Source organism: Glycine max, chromosome 20 (assembly GCF_000004515.6).
Source record: "Glycine max cultivar Williams 82 chromosome 20, Glycine_max_v4.0, whole genome shotgun sequence".
Classification (NCBI taxonomy): Eukaryota; Viridiplantae; Streptophyta; class Magnoliopsida; order Fabales; family Fabaceae; genus Glycine; species Glycine max.
Window position 1 is genome coordinate 6,035,334 of NC_038256.2, and position 22,262 is coordinate 6,057,595.

Below are 22,262 nucleotides of genomic sequence, written 5' to 3' on the forward strand. Positions count from 1 at the left end.
GTTTTTGAAAAAACTGATGTTATTTTTTGCATCACAACATCAATTTTGGCTAAAACCGATGTAGAAAGTGTCTTTCTACATCAGTTTTGGTCAAAATCGATGTTGTAACTTTTTAATAAAACCGATGTTGGTTTTCTGCATATTTTACATTTTTTTGGTTTATTTCTTATATTACCTCATCGGTTTCTTAAAACTAATGTTGTGTATTGTATTTTAACATTGGTTTTCATAACTGATATTAACGTTGATACTTTTAACGTTGATAGTTTCAATATCAATTTTGAACCGATGTTGAATGTCCAAAATAACCGATGTTAAAAGTAGTAGTGTTAGATTTTATATCTTGTTTTGTTTTACAAAGAAAAATTGTTTCTCTCATCGTTTGATACAGTCTGATCTCTAAGTGTTTAAGGTCTATTTATCATATGATAAACATATTTTTAGACGTAGAAATAGTTTTAAATAGTTAAAAACACAATTTAATCCCCCTTTTTGTGTTATTTGCTTCTACACATATAGAACAATTGTAATTTAGTTTGATCTTTAAGTATTTTTTATTTTTTTTATTCATTATGTTAGATTTCTTTTGTCATGACATTATGTATTTTTGTAAAAACTCGCAATATTTTTTTGTAAACATATTTGATAATTGATAATTTTGGTTTCTGAATATGTAAATTAGTGACAATTTGGTCTCTAAAAGATTTTTTATTTAGTTCATAAACATGTAATTAAGAAGTGTGATAATAGCATCTTGAAAAAAATTAGTCTTCAAAAAATATAACTTATTGAAAAATTGGTATGTGAACACTATAGCTTAAAGCCAAAATGGTTTCACAAAACATAACAACAGAACACACATGTCACACTCTTTACATATTTAATCACTAAACCAAAATTTTGTTGTTTTATGACTAAATGGCTTACACCTTTCAAGACCAAAATGGTCACTTATCCAAAAATATCATAAACTATTTTTTGCTCCCACTAAGAAAAATTTATGGATCCACCACTACCTCTGGCCCTTCAGTTACTTCATCACTAGACACCATATGCCCAAGACTTCCGTTTGTGAGCCCTTGCCTTTCATTCCTTAGGTTGCTAAGCTTTGTCTTCCATTATAGGCAACATGTCACTGCATGTTCCTAACTTAACAGTACTCATAACTTACTATCTAATAATTAATATCTTTGGTCTCAAGTCACTAACTACCAACACGTATCCAAGGTCTATGTCTTACAGTACAAGGATATCTCCAGTCCCAACTTCATTGAGCACCAGTTCAACGTAACCATCTATGTGTCACATTACACAGATAATTATGGTCACACTTTCTCTAACTACAAGTGGAAGGTATTTAGCTCTGCCTCAATTAGCTAAGGATTACTATTACAGTATTAAAAAACATATAGTTATATAGTGGAAATGCATTAAAATAGTATAATAAACATTTATGAAATACAATAGTGCATATATCAAATTGATATTACCGCCAAAATTGGATCACAAATTTAGAATCAATACACAAAAAAATGGAACTAAAAAGGTGAAGAAATACCAAAACCAAAAAAGATAAAAATGGATATGATGCCACAAACAAAAATCGTTTGATAAGTCGAGGAAGATTCGCTACAAAGAATGTGTTTCTTTGATAAGAATCAAAAGGTTCTAATCCAAGAGCCAATAGGGAACTCTTGCACATAGCACAAAGTTTAATCTCAAACTTGATCCAAAATCTCCCTTGCAAAATGTTAAGAGTCCTATTTATACTACTAACTAACAAGGCCCAACAAGTTAAACACAAAATTACATAAATTCTTTAATCTATTATTTGACTCCAATGTAGCCTCCAACCTCCTTTTTTTAGACCTTTATCATTCCCTCTATCTTGAAAAAAAATTGACCTCGAATTCAGTGCTAAGATACCTACATCATAAATTAACACAAAAAGACATGTACGTTTTAGTTTAGAGGAAAGTAGGGAACCTCTTATTGAATTACCTTGTAACCATTCTCCTAGGTCAAAGACACACACACACATCATTTGCAATACAATTTATGACTAATGGAACAATACGTTATTCCTAGCATTTTCAACTTTAATGCCCCCACCACACATCTGATGTACATTTAGTTTCATGTTTAACGTAACCAATAAAATTTTATCATGAGATTCTCCATGTAATAACATTATAGGCATACAAAACGTCTTATCCTTTAACATATGTGCTTCATGCTTATAGAGTTCATCACTCCCAATCTTGTTACAAACAAAAAAACACATGGAAGAAGTCTCATAATGATCATACAAACCCAAATGATATGCATTAATCTTAAAACTCAAGGACTTGTTCCCATCACCTAAAACAATATCATATATGCAAGCCAAAAGTAACATTCAGTAAACAAGCATTTTGATTTAACACATTGTACAACTGTAACACCTTTCTTCCTTGGAACAGATACACTTAATATTTTTAAAATATGTTCACAGTTGAATTTAATTCAAAGGGATGTAACGACTTTCCAAAAACTTTTTGTGGTAAAGAAGCATTACATGACTATCTTCGTAAACTTAAGAAAATAGTTCAGTCAATAATATAATTTATAGTTAAAGTAATCTTGGCACTCTAGTGGCCATGCAATTCATACTGAATAAAAAAATAAAGAAAACTACTAATGAATTGAAAACAAAATAAATTTATAAAATCCATACCTAATGCTACATTATTTTAGAGCACCCATAACCATAAAATTTAAAGATAATAAAGTAGAGGCCTAAGTCTTTCTTTCAGCACTATCATTGTAACTTTCTATAGAGACACACATGCAAGGGGTCAATTCATCCTAAACACAAGCAAGTCAAAGAGATGAGGTGTGAGATACATCTCAAATAAATTTCAAGCTTAAGTAATTCATAAAGAAATAAATTGCATATATGAATATTTACGTCTCACAAACACACCACTACCAAATTAAACGTCACTTACACTCAAACTCATATGAAATACGACGCACATTAGACTCAAACTCGTATACATGTGGTATCATTTTCGAAAACATTATGAATGTAATCCAGGAGTCCATGTAGTCGATGAATTGTCACACAATGGGCAATTGACATTATCACTCTCACCAAGATGACACCGCCAACGATGCATTATGGTGTTCTAGCTTTGCAAGGATACTCCAACCCATGTGATCAACATGAGCTTAAAAGAGATTCTAAACCGTTACACCACCCCCAAGGTAAAAGTCATTTGTTAACTCATTCATTACCTTTCGGTTACGTTCATAAACGTTCTTCACTTTAAAGCACATATGCACAACATGATGCATGGTTCACAAACAATACGTACATGGTTTATTTCCAAAGTCCCGTGGAGATTCCTATCCCACGAGGGCTAGGTTTTCCTCACAGACAACATGATGCCGGAAGAGTTGGAAACCTTAGTGATGTAATTGGGGTCCCACTCATCATGCTAATTTTGTATTGGTGTTGAATTCCTTTAGTCATTGTGACGACTAAATATCAAATGATGATTCCCTTTAGGTGATTGACTTAAGGAAGGGATTTTGTTCCTTTGTTGGGTTCTTGGTCCACTCCAAAGAGCTTTTCCCGCAATTGATCAATAAACTAAAGTTTCTAAATTAGGCTACTCCTATGTGGAATTGCGCTAAAGGAAGCAATAAATGACTAAAAGCAATAAAGAAACTTAAAGAAGTAGGCAAAATAAAGCAAATAAGCGAAATGATGCAAATAGTAATAGGCAGGAAAATGACTAGGTTTTGTGTATTGATGTCTTTGTCCCTTGCTACAATACTTGTGATAGGCCCTATTCATAATTACCGACTAATGGCTACATTAGCTGAAACACTATTAAGAATCCCTAAAATCTAGGAGATCATGGTTATCATCCCTTCAATCGCTTCCTTGTTTGTCATTCGCCCATGTTCTCTGAAATGGCCTACACACTATTCAAAGTATTTTGTCTAAGTCACTTGACCATTTTACCCCAATTTAGCCACTTCAGCCACCTCAATCAGTTTCCTTGTCCTAGTCATATCCAATAAACATTTGTTCCTCCAATGGCTAAATTATTAGGTGTTAACATTTATAAAATTATTCCCAAGTAGAGAAATTTACTTATAAATTTTAATTATTAATTTTTGTAGATAAATGAGATGAAAATAAATCAAAATTATATAAAAAATTCTATTTAACAAGCTCAACTATTTTATCAGTATTTTTCTCATCACACCTTTTTCGTGATGCAATTAGAAAAGTTTAATTAGTACAAATTATAATTATTTTTATTTTCACTCATTTTAATTTATTATTGAATTAAATCCAAATAAAATTCACATAACAACAATATTTCATTGAACTTAATTATCATGATACATATTTTTAAATCTATTGTTTGTTGAATAAAGTTCACATAATAGCACATGTCTCATTGAGCTTTATTTTTGAATTAGCAAGCATAGCATTTTTGGGCTTAGATATGTTTTTTTTTTGTAGAGATAGCATGTTATACTTTAGAGGAGATGCCTTACTTAAGTTATGTAGAATCACTATTTTTAACAAAGCTCTCTCTGTGTATTTAACTTAGTTGCATTTCCATAAATTGAACTCGAGACCATTGATTAAGATGAAAAAATTCCAGACTAACTAATCTACGTGCTTAGTAATAATTAATAGGTCTAACATGACTTTGACCTAATTAATATATTTCCATAAATGATTTTAAAATCTTTGACTATAATCCTAACTTTAAATTATATTACCTTTTTATAAATAAATTTCTTAAGGCTTTAAAAACTTTTGTTGCGATGTGCATAAAAGAGCCCCACTTTCAAAAAACCTACTCACATTACCTTCCTCAGAAAGCCCCTCGATTCTTGTTTACTAAAAAAAATTCGTAGAAGTCATTATCAGTACCGCACTATAAATTTATTCACAAACAAAACTTCACACCATTAAAACCAAGGCTTTCAGATCTTGCCCTATCTAACTCTCTCGCCCAAAACATTTTATCTCTTTTTCTTTCACTCCACACCTCTTGAAACACTTCAAACACCATTACATTTTGTGCCTCCTCTTATTTCATTCTCCTCTTTTCACAATGACCCACAATTCCATGACAATCTCCTTCTCCCAAAACTCATCACCTTTGACTTAGACTCGACATCCTCCCGGGACAACCACACTAGCTCCTCCTCCCAACGCTCTTGTTGTCCACCATCACCTACTACAAACCAACCCCTAGAGAATCTACCTCTTACAAACTCACCCACCAAGAAGCCACGTGGCAGGTTCGCGGGCTCCAAGAACAAGCCCAAGACCACCCCCTTCCTGGTGGCCCAACCCATGGAACCCAGCATGAAGGTCATCATTGTCAATGTGACCTCGAGTAGCGATATCATTGAGTCCATTCTTGATGTTGTTCATCGAGGCCATGTTAGCCTCACTGTCCTCAGTTCCTCTGGAACGATCATGGAAGTAACCCTCCATAACTCTTCGCATGGTGCTGGTGCCCTCCCACTTTGCGGGCCCTTCACCTTGCTCTCCCTGAACGGCTCCTACTTATACAACAACCACTACACCCTTCATCCTGGAGCCACCCTTGTCCCTCCCTTATCCTTTGGGATTAGCTTTTCCACCTCTCAAGGGCAAGTCTTTGGCGGTGCCATTGGCGGTAGAGTCATTGCCGGTAATGATGTCAGCCTTTCAATTTGCACCTTCAAGAACCCTGTGATGTACAAGTATGCCTCTAGAGACAAAGAAAAGAATGAGGGTAACAATAATAACAACAACAATTATAACAATAACTCTAAAGATTTTATTGGAAGTAGTGAGTTGTTGGGGTTCAACATGATTAGTTGTGGAGTCCGTGGGTGGTGAATGATATGAAAGTGACAACATGGGAGCAAGAACACAGCAAATAAATGAAGATCTATCTCTCAAAATGTGTCAATTTTTTTGTGTTTTTTTTGGGTCTTGTTGGAAGTGTGTTAGTTGTTACATTGTGTCATGAGGGTAAAATAAGTGGATGGCTCTCTACAAACACTATTTGCTAGCGCTTTTTGTTGGGTGAAAAAATATGTTTCAACCTATCTATTTTAAATGAAATTCTTCAATTAATCAATGTCTCTTTCTTTTTTCAAATCAATTTTATTTTTCCGTTCATGCGATTTGTTCCTTTGAGAGAATTGTGAGTTCATGAAAAATCAAATATCTTTTGGCAATGCGTGATGGTTTTTTTGGAATTCTTGTAGATGGAATAGATAGATTTAGTAGTGGAAACGAATATTGTATTGTTGACAATAAATTCTAATCAACACAATGAGAGATAAAGAAACAGAAGAGTGAGATATGATGATATGATAAGTCATATAATGTAACGAGGATAGAAAAAATGAGTTATTTACATTAAATGAGTTATTGTATAGTTGAGCTGTCTATTATCATGTTAAGTGGAAATTTTTGTTTCGTTGTGTGTCTAATGTAGCCAATGATAATGTGTGCCAGTGGGTGGTTATGGAATTTCATAGCATAGCAGAGTGTGTTTCTTTGTTTTGCTTCCTCGTCAATAGATGTTTGATTTATGATCTCCAATGTTGAGCATGAAGACAACGAAAGAGAAATTGAGAAGCTATGTTAATGGTGCATGGTGCTTTGAACAAACAGGCCACAAATGGCTCATTAGACAACACCATGTGTCAATTCAAGTTGCTTTCATTATTCCTTTATGAATAATGCACGGAAATTCTCCTTCTCTTTTTCGTTATTAAAGACCATTACATCATTTCTGTTATAAAGTGTCATGCATTTCATAAATCTCTAATTCTGTTACTTTTATGAATTCTTTAATTACATCCTTATTTATTAGACATTTAATTTTTTAAAATAAAATTAATAAGACATTTTTTACAGTCAATGGCACCATTAAAAATATATAAATTGATTTATACTGTAAAGATTTACGTTTTGTTTGACTGTTTGGGCTTGGACACACATCTTGCATTTGATGTATACCGGCCTAGTATCTTCCAGCTCATGGTCTAGTTAGATACTTCATCTGTCATATAATAATTATCATGTAAAAAAATAAGTCTATAAATAATTGTTATTTTTAATGTAACAAGAAAAAATGTTGCTTATAATATTAATAATATGAACAACAAAATCTATATATAAATTAAGGATAATAAGGTTAACTTTATAAAAATTTTACTCTCATTTATTTATTTATTAAATTTTTTGTCTATATAAAAAAACTTAAAATGACAAATATTATGTAACAAATGGAGTACCTAAGGTATTATCAAAGTTTATTAAAAAGTGTATATTAACGAAGTGTTGGAAACCTTTACACGCCATTTTGAATTCTTAGTATACACACTCAACTAGAATGTTTATGTTTTGACAACCACAATGAGTGACTTAAACATGTCTATTCTAAAGCAGCAATTGTAAACCAGATGCTATTGCACCATTAAATTATAATACATTTAGTTTTTATTTATTTTTAGCATGAAATATTTATATTATTTATCAATGATATATTTATATTTATCAATGAATAATTTGTTGACTATAATAAATTATTTTTTTTATAAATTTGACCTGTAACAACTAATATATTAAATTTGTACAAGATAGCTCTTAATGAAACTCTCTAAATATTTTCATTATTTAATTACAAATATGGCCAACAAATTATTCATTTTTGATGTGGCATTGACAATACTCCTTTGACTAGCGTTTTCAACCATGTATTGGCCTACATTAAAGTATGTCTCAAAACTGTTTGATACATGTTTCTAAAACAACCAGACAGTTTGGACTACGGTCAGTCAACCTTTAAAAATATTTGATCGAGATGACTTTCTACATAGTCTAGCATCTTTTTGCTGGTCAAAGTCTCAGATATAGTTGAACTAAATTGTTTTTCTTATCAGTTAATTATTTAAATTGGTTTAAAATTTAATAAAACTAATGTTCATAGATTTAACAAAAACCCATTCCATGTGATTCAAACTTGCATTTAAATTTATTTTAAATATAAATTTATATTACATTATGTTACCATTTGAAAATTTAGTTTTACATATTTTCCAATTAGATAATTTATATAATTGTGAGAATTTAACCAGAATATACTAATAGTGGATAAAATTATCACATCACCATATAATTATATATTATTATAGATTATTATATAATTTAGGCTTAAATATGTTTTTTCTTACAAATAATATTCATTTTTATTTTACAACCTAAATTTCACTAAAAAAAATACTACGTGGAATGTTTTTTATGTTTGATTATAACATCTGTTGGGATTCGTTAAGTGATGATATAATATTCATTTAGTCTTTAATATTATTCCTTTATTACAAGTATGAAAAATATATTTAAGACTATAATTTATAGATATTTATTTATAATAAAATTCGTGACTCTTGTAATACCTATTAAAATTTATAACAATTTTTTTTAAAATATAGATTTAGCGATAATTTTTAATTTATTATTAACATAAAAATTAAATTTCACTTGTAATGCTTTGACGCCTCGTTTAAGAGGGTTGAATATTGTTTTTTTAATCTGTTATATGATTTTTTGAAATTGAGTTTATTAATATTTCAAATATTATTATTTTAATTATATATTTTTTATGAAAAGTATTTGCTTCACATTAAAAATAAATAATAATAATAATAATAATAATAATAATAATAATAATAATAATAATAATAATAATAATAATATATTAACTTTTTTGATTGTGATTATTTCAAATTATCATATAATTGAATTTCCTGGAACATTTGGACTATTTCATTTTTTACCAAAATAGCCATTTTCAAGTAGTGTTCAATTGATTACATATTAATCAATACTCGATTGATTGGTTTGAGGTTATGGACAAAAAAGATTTGTCTAAGTCACTTTGAATAAGTAAATGCAGACACACTCGCATATCACCCGAATGACCCATTTGTAACAATACTTTATTTTTGTAATTTTCTAATTGTTTCAAAGTTGTATAAATTGAATTAATTATATTCAATTTTTCTTGTTCGATATCATAATAGCCATTCACCGTTGCTGATTCACACAAGATTCCACGTGCCCCATGCTACTTGGGTCAAAACATAAGCTAGTGATGCTTTCTGCTAGTGATTACCTTTGAAGAATTGAATTGTAAATTATTTTTTTCATAATAATATAGAATGACTTTTCACTACTAAAAAAATACTTTTTACAATGCGTATTTAAAGATGATTGTCGAAAAATTGTGTTAGAAAGAAATGTGGTGGTATTTTTGTAAATAAATACAATCATTCTACAGTGGTTTATTGAAAATCGTCTTAGAAGGTTGTCATTCTAAGACAATTTTGTAAAAACCATCTTCAAAGGTTGTCATCTAAGACGGTTTTGTAAAAACTATCTTAGATGATTTTTTGTTGTTTTTAATATTAGATGTCTTCCCCTACTCTCATGGACTCTATGTATTCTCACTCTCCCTCTCACTCTCTGACTCCCCATCTAGGATTCCCAAGCCATAGTGTCAAGGACCAAGGGAAACTCTCTGTCAACACCTCCTAGATCAAATCCATGTCTTGCTTATCCCTCCCATCGCCGGTGCCATGGGGAACATCATGTCATCTGAGATGAAGGTCCTGAAGAAATTCATCATGCAAAAAATGTTGGCCAGCGTGAAGGGATGGTCATTGTCATCAAGTATAAGGGATTGACATTAGGATTCAACCTATCTACAAGTTTTTCCAGTCCCTCAATTCCATGTTTTCCTACACAGTTGATAAACATAAACGAATGACAGTGGAAACATTATTTGTAACAAATCCATTTTTAATAATTCTTAAAAACAACAAAATGAAATACCTATTCTAAAAAAGGTTTTACAATATGTGTTGTCCAAGCAAGGAAGGTGTTAAGTACCTGTCTCACTAACTGAACCTCTTGAGTGGGTACTGGAACGCGAGCATCAGCATTTTGAACTTCCTCAACACCAACCTTAACTTGATCATTGCCCAAAGGAACATTGTGGACGGTCGTCGATCCCTCATGAACTCTTCCAAAAACAACCAGTCGAGGAGGATTTTCATCGACATACAACCCACATTATTTTGAGTCACCCATTTCTAGGTCCTTCCCTTAGGTATCGACACAAGTTTCCTTTATGCTGACACGAGCAGCAGAAGAACAAACCTCAACCCACATTTGTTTGAGTTTTCTCTATATTTTTTTAGTAACATTGATTTTTGGTAAAAGGGATGCTAAGACGAGTTTGTTAACATCAATTTTTTAAATGGATGTTAAAAGTGTTTTTTCTAAATGTCTTTATTGAAGAAGTGTATGTTAAACAACCTTCTGGTTTTGAAGATCATACTCTTCTAGAACATGTTTTCAAACTTAGAAAGTCCATGTATGTTCTAAAATGGGCATCGTGCTTGGTATGATGGACTAAGTTCTTTTCTTTTAGAAAATGACTTTATGAGAGGCAAGGTAGACACTACTCTTTTTAGAAGAGAAGTTTTCAAAGATTTCATTATAGTTAAAATATATGTAGATCATATAATTTTTGGAGCTACTAATGAATCTTTCTGCAAGGATTTCTCTGATATGATGAAGAGTGAGTTTGAAATGAGCATGATGGGAGAACTTAAGTTCTTTTTGGGGCTTTAGATCAAGCAAGATAACAATGGTATATTCATTCACCAGCAGAAATGCATTAAGGAACTTCTAAAGAAGTTCAAGATGGAGGATGTTAAACCAATGAAAAATCTCATGCATTCTTCCAATCCTCTAAGTATAGACAATTTAGGTAAACCAATAGATCAGATGATTTATAGAGGTATGATTGATTCACTTTTCTATCTAAATGCAAGTAGACCTAATATTATGTATAGTGTATGTCTATGTGCTAGATTTCAGTTTGATTCTCGAGAGTCACATCTTCAAGTTGTTAAGAGGATCTTACGATATCTAATAGGAATTATTGACCAAAGTTTGTTTTATAAGAAATATCAAGATTTCAAGTTAGTAGGATATTGTTATGCAAACTATGTAAGAAACAAAGTAGAATAAAAAAGCACAAGTAGAGGATTCCATTATATTGGAAGTCTGATATATTGGGAAAACAAGAAGCATAACTCCATTGGTTTATCCCCAGTTGAAGCTAAATATGTGTTTGTTGTAAGTTGTTGCTCATAACTATTATGGGTAAAGTATTAGGTAGAAGATTACTCTAGTTTTGAAACAATATTCCTATATATTATGACAATACTAGTGTAATCAATCTATCTAAGAATCCCATACTTCATTCAAAGGTTGAGCATATTGAGATAGGATATCATTTCATTTGTGATTATGTGCAAAAATATGTTTTGGTATAAAATTCATAGACACAAATCATCAATGGGTTGATATCTTTACTAAGTCTTTGTCTAAAGACTGTTTCGTTTGTATTAGGAACATTTAAATATGGTTAGTTTATCAAATTGATGATTTATGTTATATCATCTTGGATGATGCCATGGTCTTATGGTTGTTCATTAATCTATTGGGACTAACATGTGTTAAAGTATACAGACGGAAAAGGAAGCATGTTCGACAAGACAAAGGTTATTAGTTTCCTTTTGAACAATGTGTGCCACCTATTTTGCCATGATTGAAAATAGTTTCAAAAAATATTAAATGTGATTTGAATCATTATTGTTCATTTCTTTCTTTCTTTTCAAAAACCTATAAAAGGCAAAGGTAGGCATCTATAGAGACTCTTTTGAAAACTTGAACTCTGAGAACTCTTGTGCGTTTTGGTTGCATATGAGAATTTAGTCATTCAAAAACTCTCTTCTTCTCTTTAAAAAACATGTTTGTGAAAATGTTCCCTAAGAAGAACAAAGCGGTCTCTATTCTAGTAATCAACAACGTTGAAAATGCGAAGAAAGCTTTCCTAAAACAGTGGTTCATTCCTAGAAGATGGGTGAACTTCAGAAATTTGAAAGAAGATGGGTCTGATGTAAAAGATTTTTTTGATTATGTAGGATGGACTATTTTTCTTGAAAAATTTAGTACCTTGCATTATTGCCCCTATGCCTTATTTTGGGGAACAAAAAGGCCAGACAAAGTAAGCATCAGAGGATGCGTAAATAGGGAGGAGGTGATTATCTTTTCTAAAAGCATTACTGCTACAAGTGATTGTTTCAAGGAGGCATTGGTGTTCGATAAAGACTGGGAGGACATAACCTATGAAACGGTGGATATAATGCTTTATGAAAGACCACGCCCAAAATCTGTTGACAAGAAGACAATGCTCAGTTTCTTAAGGATTGAATGTAACATCAAATTTATTTTTAAATATATATTATTTGTTATTAAACAACTTTAAAAGCTGATAGGTTTTCTAAAACCTATTTTTTCTTTGCACTCTATCTACTTTCATTGAGAAATGTGCCATCAGAAACACAAACGCAACAGTGAAGAGGAAATCACAAAGAATCACCGTATTTGTGTCTGTTGGTAGTTGGTTAGATGATAGTTGATAGTTTTAGAGAATTGTTTTAGAAAGAAGGATATGTCATTGATTTCTTTGATTATCAATTACAACATACCAATTGCCTATTTATAGGCTCAAGTCACCAACCTCTCAATGGTGGTGAATGTTTCTACATTACTTTAGGTCTTTCTAGAGTTTTCATGATAGATTAGTATCATGATAGTTCTAGATTCTTCTATCTTATACATACACTTATGATTCTAGATTGTTCTACCATATTCATACACATTATAGTTCTAGATTGTTCTACCATATTCATATACACTATAGTTCTAGATTGTTCTACCATATTCATACATATTATATTTAAGAATATTCTAGAAATTTGTAGCAATTTCAACACTCCTCCTTGATGCAAATTTCTGTGACTCCGAGCATAGCTCGTAATTCTTCAAATCTTGGTCTCGACAAAGCCTTCGTGAATATGTCTGCAATTTGATCTTCTGTTCTGCAGTAGTCGAGTTTGATCTCTTTAGTTGCTTCAGCTTCTCTGATAAAGTGATACTTGATTGCTATGTGTTTTGTTCTGCTCTGATGAACTGGATTCTTCGCCATTGCAATTGTTGATTTGTTGTCGCAGTTGATTTTAGTAGGCTCATCTTGTTTTTCTCCCATGTCTTCAAGTATCCTACGAAGCCATATAGCTTGACTCGTTGCTTCAGCAATTGCCACGTACTCTGCTTCTGCTATTGATTGTGCTACTGTAGCTTGCTTCTTCGACGCCCAAGAGAACATTCCTGATCCTAGTGAGAAAGCATAGCCAGAGGTACTCTTCATGTCATCTGCCGAACCTGCCCAATCACTGTCGATGTAGCCAAGTAATTCTGAGTTGGTCTCGGTAGTATACCATATACTGAACTCTTTTGTTCCTTGTAGATACCTCCAAATTCTTTTTTCTGCTCCAAAGTGTATTTGACTTGGGCTTTGCATGAATCTTGATAGAAGACTTGTAGCATACATTATGTCAGGCCGTGTAGCTGTCAAATATAGGAGACTTCCAATTAGACTTCGATATTTGGATGCATCAGCTTCTGGTGCTCCATCATTCTTCTGTAGTTTCTCATTTGTTATGAGTGGAGTAGCAACAGGTTTGCAACCATACATCTTGAATTTCTTAAGTAAGCCTTCTGTGTATTTCTTTTGCGAGATGAATATCCCTTCATTTCTCTGACTTACCTCTATGCCGAGGAAGTAACTCATCAAACCAAGGTCATTCATCTCAAAGGTCTTCATCATGTCTTCTTTAAACTCCATCATCATCTTAGTATTGTTTCCCGTGTAGATAAGATCATCTACATATAAAGAGAGTAAGAAAGTGTACTGACCTTGAGACTTGATGTAAAGTGTAGGCTCACTCTTGCTCCTCCTGAATCCTCGATCCATGAAATACTGATCGATTATGCTATACCATGCTCGAGGTGCTTGCTTCAAACCGTAGAGTGCTTTTCTTAGTCTTAACACTTTGTTTTCTTTGCCTTCAGACACGAATCCTTGTGGCTACTCCACATAGATCTCTTCTTCAAGTACGCCGTTAAAGAAGGCGGATTTGACATCTAGTTGATGGATACTCCATCCTTTTTGTGACGCAAGAGCTATTAGAGCTCTTATGGTATCAAGACAAGCTACTAGTGCAAATGTCTCATTGTAGTCAATTCTGGGTTGCTGTGAGTAACCCTTAGCTACTAGCCTCGCCTTGTGTTTTTGTATGGTTCCATCAAGGTTGAGCTTTGTCTTATAGACCCACTTAACGCCAATGATATCTTTTCCATGGGGACGATTTACTAACTCCCATGTGTTGTTTTTCTCGATCATCTGTATCTCTTCTTCCATTGCCTTGACCCATACTTCTTGCTTTGACGCTTCTTCAAAGCTTCCAGGTTCAAGTATGGCCAAGTTACAGGTTTCATATATGTCCACCAAAGATCTTACTCGTCTTGGAGTAGACACTGGTGATGATAGTTCTTGATCTTGTTGTTGTGGTGGAGGTGAAGCTGGTTCACCTGGGTCTTCTTCCTCAGCTTCTTCTTGAGGTAGTTGAGTGGGTATAAGAACATTCTTCTCCACTTTTTATTCATCCCAATTCCAAGAAGCATATTCATCAACTTCAACATCTCGACTAATGACGAGTTTCTTAGTTTGCAAGTTGTAGACACGGTAGCCCTTAGAGATATTGCTATACCCAAGGAAGATACCTCGTATAGTCTTGTCTTCAAGCTTGTGTCTCTTCACGTCTGGAATATGAATGTAGCATATAGATCCAAAGACCCTTAGGTGCTTTGTTGATGGCTTCTTCCCGTTCCAAGCTTCAATTGGGGTCTTGTCTTTTACAGACTTAGTTGGACATCTGTTGAGTATGTAAACAACAATGTAGACTGCTTCAACCCAGAATGTGTTAGGTAGTCCCTTCTCCTTGAGCATCGATCTAGCCATCTCCATAACTGTGCGATTCTTTCTCTCGGACACTCCATTTTGTTGAGGAGAATATGCAACTGTAAGTTGTCGCTCAATGCCTTCATCCTCACAAAATCTTTCAAACTCGCAAGAGGTGTACTCTTTGCCGCAATCACTTCTTAGTACTTTTATCCGTTTTCCACTTTGATTTTCAGCAAGGGCCTTCAACTTTTTTAATACTCCAAAGACTTATAATTTTTCTTTGAGAAAATATACCCATGTCATTCTAGAGTAGTCATCAATGAAGAGTATGAAGTACCTACTGTTCCCATGTGATGGTGTCCTCATTGGTCCACAAACGTCCGTATGTATCAGCTCCAATAGATCTTTCGCTCTCCATGCTCCGCTTGTTGAGAAAGGAAATCGGTGTTGCTTACCAAGGAGACATCCTTCACACACTTCATTATTCTCCTTTATGCTTGGAAGATCTCTCATCATGTTCTTCTCATGTAACAACTTCAAGGCATGTGTGTTGAAGTGGCCAAATCTTCGATGCCATAGCCATGAATCATCAACTTGTACCTTCATGGCAATGTTTGTTGCATATTTTAAATTTAGAGGGAAGCTTCTATTGCTCTTATTCATCTTTACTTGGGCTATCTCAGACCTTTTATTTTCGTTGTCTAAGATTTTGCATACACCTCCTTCAAAGTGAAGTGTGTAGCCTCTCTCGATTATTTGGCCAATGCTTAGAAGATTTTCTTTTAGGCTGGGAACTAGTAAGACATCATGGATGAGTCGCGTACCTTTATCTGTCTCCACCATGACAGTGCCTTTGCCTTTAGATTCAACCACACTTCCATTTCCCAGTCGAACTTTGACTTTGACCGACTCGTCAATGCTTTTGAAAATAGTCTCATCCTTGGCCATGTGATTGCTACATCCACTATCCAAGTACCAGTTTCCTCCATTTTCTTTTATTGAGTCTTGAGTGGCGTAGAACGTACATTGTTCTTGATCATGCTCCTCTGCGATATTGGCTTGATGCCTATTTTTGTTGCGACAATTTTTCTCTACGTGCCCGAACTTCTTGCAATGGTTGCATTGTGGCATATTACGGAACCAACAATTTTTCTCTGCGTGGCCTTGCCTTTTGCATATATTGCATGGAGGATTTTTATCTGTTTTGTTCTTAAGGAAATTCCTAGAACCTTCTCTTCTTCTGGAAGTTTCTCCATAACTTTTCTTTCCTTTATTTTCTTTGTTTTGGGGCTGAAATTTAAACTTTGACTAGAAGGCATTTTCAATTGTATCTTCTTTATGCCTATACAGTCTTTGCTCATATGCTTCAAGAGAGCCCACAAGTTCTGTCTCTGATAGAGTGGACAGATCTTTGGTTTCCTCAATCGTTGTCACGATTGGGTCAAACTTTTGGGGCATAGTAATTAGAATTTTCTCAACAATTTTCTTGTCAAGAATATCTTCCCCAAAAGCTCTCATTTGATTAACTCTTTCTTTAACTTTAGAATAGTAATCTTTAACTATCTCAGACTCCTTCATCTTCAATATTTCAAAATCTCTTCTTAGAGATTGAAGTTTAACGGCACGTACCTTAACACTTCCTTGAAACTCCTCCTGCAATGTGTTCCACGCTTCTTTGGCAGTCTTAGCTCCCATAATTCTTGGGAAAATTGGACCAGTCACTGCTTGTTGCAAGGTGAACAACGCCTTTGAATTTTTCTGTTTATTTTTCTTCAACTCTTTTTCTTAAGATGCATTAAGAGCTGAAGTATCCGCGGGAATGGTGAAGCCTTCTTCTACTATGTCCCATAAATCTTGAGATGAAAAATATGTTTCCATTTTAACACGCCAGAAATCATAATTTTCACCATTGAAGATAGGGACAGAAATAGTTGACGATTGAATAGTGTTATCCATAGCTTAGAAAAAAATATTATTAGAGTGGGTTAATAGTACAAAGGAAATTTTTGAAGTAGGTTGGAGGATTTTGGAATGGTAGGTAGGTAAGATAACTACGCCCAATGTATGACCGAACGTAGCTCTGATGCCATGTTGGTAGTTGGTTAGATGATAGTTGATAGTTGATAGTTTTAGAGAATTGTTTTAGAAAGAAGGCTATGTCATTGATTTCTTTGATTATCAATTACAACATACCAATTGCCTATTTATAGGCTCAAGTCACTAACCTCTCAATGGTGGTGAATGTTTCTACATTACTTTAGGTCTTTCTAGAGTTTTCATGATAGATTAGTATCATGATAATTCTAGATTCTTCTATCTTATACATACACTTATGATTCTAGATTGTTCTACCATATTCATACACATTATAGTTCTAGATTGTTCTACCATATTCATATACACTATAGTTGTAGATTGTTCTACCATATTCATACATATTATATTTAAGAATATTCTAGAAATTTGTAGCAACTTCAACAGTGTCTTGCCTTTGGGAATCATATTTTCGAGTGAAGGGGAGTGAGCTCTCTCTCTTCCTTCTATTGTATAATTTTTCCTTGATTTGAACGGGTTGAAAAATTCCAAATAAGTTTAATTTTATTTTGAAGGGACAAATTTTTTGTTATGATGTTCGTAACAATTTCCCCTTTTCACCAATGATGAATTTTGCCGAATTGTGTTTTACAGATATGATAATTCTTAAATTTTGTGATTAATCTCCGTAATATTGGTACAATGCATGAAACCATGTTTTTGTGAATTAGAATGCGAAGCTTCACCAATTAAAATTGATCATAGTCTTCTATTGACTAAACTTCTCGTGGCTAGATTCTTATGGTTGCCTTGGAATATGTTTAGTGATATATGTATATTTGTTTTCCATATATAAAATTATATGTATATAAGATTCTAATGTGTTATATATATATATATATAATGATACATCTGTAGTGATTTTGTTTTAGATTTCAATTTCATATATAAAATATATGTATTTGCTTAAGTATACTTTAGGAACTAATTAGGAAATTCATGAGTTTGAATATCTTGCTTGTGTATTATTTTTATTCTATATATGTATATATAGTGATGTGTTATATATATTTGCCACATGTAAATATAGTTAGAAGCTTTGAAGGGTTATGTGGTTGTTATTGCAATACCGAAAGAGGAATACAGAGCAGGCCTTGAAGACTGCAAAAGTTATTTGCATAGCAGGATTCTTTTGGCAAAGGGCGTCCCTCCTCAAAGAGTTTTTGATTTGCAAGCCAAGCTTGCAAAGCTTTGGCATCCTTTGGGACGTTGGCATATGATCCCAATTGGAAAAGGCTATTTCAATTCTTCTTTCTCCTTAGTTCAAGATTTACGTAAGGTATTGGTGGTAGGGATTTGGAACCTAAACCCTAGCACTCTGAGGCTTTTCAACTGAACCCCAAACTTTAACCCTAATTTGGTGAAACAAACCAATACCCAGAGTTGTATTCGAATTCTAGGGTTAGCACAAAAGTATGGAGACAAGCCATCCTATTCTCCATCGCAATAGGTGTTGGGATCCCCTCTGCACAGATGATGCAATGAATAGTCGTGCATTTGGACACTATGCTTGGATTTTTTTAGATGTGGACCTTGATAGAAAACTACAGAACAAGTCTTAGTGGAAAGGAAAGGATATGCGCTCTTTGTGCGTATCAAGTATGAAAGACTCACTTCATTTTTTCTAGCTTCCACAATGAAAGTCATTCTCCTATAGAGTGCAAAAAGAAATCAAAGGAATCAAACAATGTTCTGTAATCGGAGCAAGGAAGAAAGAGGTTCATGTCCTCCAAACAAAAAAATAAAGAGATCATTTTGCAAGACAATGCCATTGCTAGGGAAGGTCCAAGTTATATATGTTAGGAAGAAGGGGCATAGCTGTGTAGGGGGAGAACCAAACTACATTTTAGAAGATTAGAAAAATCAAGACCCTTAACAATCAAGCTGTGAATCCTGAACCATGGTGTTACAACGGTGACTTTAATACAATTCTTGGGGCTCATGAGAAGAATGATGGGTGCTATCCTTTCTTGGCCTAATGTCAAGAATTTAGATGTTGGTTAGATAGTTGTGGCTTAGTTCACATAACTACCTTAGGTGCTAAATTACTTGGTCAAATGGGAAGAATGGCAGTCAATATATTTCATTGAGGCTGGACAGATTGTTGAGTAATGATGAGGCATTCAATTTTTGAAACTTTATTAATAGTAGCACACTAATGAAGGTAAGAACTGACCATTATCCTTTACTTCTTGACCTTAAACATAGGCTAACTTCTCTTGCCTCTTCTTTTAAATTTCACAAGATGTGGATTAATAATCCAGATTGTAGAAGACTTTTCTAAAGTTTGAAGTTCTCGTATATATGGATCTCCTATGTATGTCTTAGGGCAAAAACTTAGAGGTTTAAAGAATGAACTTAAACCCTAGAATAAGCTGGTGTTTTGGAGATGTGCATAAAGTGATAGATCTCTAGGAGGAACTTCATTTGCTTGAAACAAAGGAACAAATTGAACTTCAAAATGAATTAGTAGTCCAAGAGTATTTTTGGAAGGATAAAGCTAGGCATCATTGGCATAGCAAAGGGACCATAACACTGCATTTTTTCATTAAGTAACTAAGGTGAGAAGGGCTACTAAGAATATGAATGCAATGAAGAAAGATGGGATGTAAATCCAGTCTCAGGCAAAACTAGAAGATCTTGTTTTTAACTTCTTTTAAGAAGTTTTATGCAGCATATAATGTGAATTCAATGACCTTATTGCGAAGACAATTCCTAATCTGGTTAGTATTGATGATAATATCCTGCTAACAGCTCAATCATCTTTGGAAGAGGTGAAATCTGTGGTTTTTAGCTATTGCTCCAATGACTAAATTTTTAGGTGTTAACATTTATAAGTTATTCGCAAGTAGAGAACTTTACTGATAAATTTTAATTATTAATCTTGTAGATAAATGATATGAAAATAAATCAAAATTATATAAAAATTTCTATTTAATGAGCTCAACTATTTTATCAGTATTTTTCTCATCACACCTTTTTCGTAATGCAATTAGGAAAGTTTAATTAATACAAATTCTAATTATTTTTATTTACACTCATTTTTATTTATTATTGAATTAAATCCAAATAAAATTCAAATAACAACAATATTTCATTGAACTCGATTCTCATGACACATTTTTAAATATATTTTTTGTTGAATAAAATTCACATAATAGCATATATCTCATTGATGAGCTTTATTTTTTAATTAACAAGTATAACATTTTTGGGCTTGGATATGTTTTTTTTTTCTTTGTAGAGATTGCATGTTATCATTCAAAGGAGACGCCTTATTTAAGTTATGTAGAATCACTATTAGTAACAAAGCTCTCTCTATGTATTTAACATAGTTGCTTTTCCATAAATTGAACTTGAGACTATTGATTATGATGAAAAAAATTTCAGACTAACTAATCTATGTGCTTAGTAATAATAAATATGTCTAACATGACATTGACTTAATTAAATAGAACATTAAAAATAATATATACCAATAAATTCTTCCTTTTATTAGAAGTAGTTTTTGTAATAATTTTAATAAATGATTTTAAAATCTTTGACTATAATCCTAACTTTAAATTATATTACCTTTTTATAAATAAATTTCGTGAGACTTTAAAAACTTTTGTTGCATTGTGCATAAAAGAGCCCCACTTTCAAAAATCGCTCACATTACCTTCCCCAAAAAGCCCCTTGATTCTTGTTTACTGAAAAGAAATTCATAGAAGTCACTACCAGTACCACACTAAAAATTCCTTCACAAACAAAACTTCACACCATTAAAACCAAGGCTATTGGACCTTGTTCCATCTAACTCTCTCTCACCCAAAACATTTTACCTCTTTTTTTTTTCTTTCACTCCATACCTCTTGAAACATTTAAAACACCTATTACATTTTCTACCTCCTCTCATTTCATTCCCCTCTTTGTCATAATGACCAACAATTCCATGGCAATTTCCAACTCCCAGAACTCCGTCTCCTTCGACTTAGACTTGACATCCTCCTGGCTCAACCACACTAGCTCCTCCTCTCGACTCCCTCGTTGTCCACTATCACCAACTACAAACCAACCCCTAGAGAATCTCCCCCTTACAAACCCATCCACCAAGAAGCCATGTGGTAGGCCCGTGGGCTCCAAGAACAAGCCCAAGACCACCCTTTTCTTGGTGGCCCAACCTGTGGAACCCTACATGAAGGTCATCATTGTCAATGTGACCCCAAGCAGCGATATCATTGAGTCCATTCTTGATGTTGCTCGTCGAGGCCACGTTAGCCTCACTGTCCTCAGTGCCTCTGGAACAATCACTGGAGTAACCCTCAACAACTCTTTGCATGGTGTTGATGCCCTCACACTTCACGGGCCCTTCACCTTGCTCTCCCTCAATGGCTCCTACTTATACAACAACCACTACACCCTTCACCCTGGAGCCACCCCTGCCCCTCCCTTATCCTTTGGGATCAGCTTTTCCACCTCTCAAGGGCAAGTCTTTGGCGGTGCCATAGGCAGTAGAGTCATTGCCGGTAATGATGTTAGCCTTACAATTTGCACCTTCAAGAACCCTGTGATGTACAAGTACGCTTCTAGAGACAAAGAAAGAGACAGGGGTGACAATAATAACAATAACAATTATAACAATAACTAAAGCTTTTAATGGGAGTAATGAGTTATTGGGGTTCAACATGATTAGTTATGGATCGGAGTCCATGGGTGGTGAATGATGTGAAAGTTATAACATGAGAGCAAGAACGCATCAAATAAATGAAGATCTATCTCTCTAAATGTGTCAATTTTTTTGTGGTTTTTTGTTTATGTTTTGGGTCTTGTTGGAAGTGTGTTAGTTGTTACATTGTGTCATGGGGGTAAAATAAGAGGATGGCCCTCTACAACACTCTATTTGCTGGTGCTTTTTGTTGGGTGAAAAAATATGTTCAACATATATACTTGTTTCAACTTATCTATTTTAAATGAAACTCTTCAATTAATCAATTCCTCTTTCTTTTTTTCAAATCAATTTTATTTTTCCATTCATGCGATTTGTTCCTTTAAGAGAATTGCAAGTTCATGAAAAACCAAATATCTTTTGTGGCAGTGCATGATGGTTTTCGGAATTCTTGTAGATGGAATAGATAGATTTAGTAGTGGAAATGAATATTGTATTGTTGACAATAAATTCTAATCAACAGAATGAAAGATAAAGAAACAGAAGGGTGA

The 22,262-nt window shown here is 33.5% G+C and overlaps 2 protein-coding genes across 2 annotated transcripts; both read left to right on the forward strand.

Moving 5' to 3' along the window:
- Window positions 1-5,500: 5,500 nt before the first annotated feature.
- LOC102662371 (AT-hook motif nuclear-localized protein 17) lies at window positions 5,501-5,908 on the forward strand. Its single transcript, XM_006606618.1, has one exon. The coding sequence runs from the start codon at window positions 5,501-5,503 to the stop codon at window positions 5,906-5,908; it is 408 nt and encodes a 135-aa protein (XP_006606681.1).
- Window positions 5,909-20,982: 15,074 nt separating this feature from the next.
- On the forward strand, window positions 20,983-21,693 carry LOC100777794 (AT-hook motif nuclear-localized protein 28). Its single transcript, XM_003556702.1, has one exon. It carries the CDS (start codon window positions 20,983-20,985, stop codon window positions 21,691-21,693), a length of 711 nt encoding a protein of 236 aa, XP_003556750.1.
- Window positions 21,694-22,262: the final 569 nt, after the last annotated feature.

Bases quoted from the DNA above. Each gene is read 5' to 3' on its own strand.
- LOC100777794 (XM_003556702.1), top strand. From the start codon at position 20,983: ATGACCAACAATTCCATGGCAATTTCCAACTCCCAGAACTCCGTCTCC.
- LOC102662371 (XM_006606618.1), top strand. From the start codon at position 5,501: ATGGAAGTAACCCTCCATAACTCTTCGCATGGTGCTGGTGCCCTCCCA.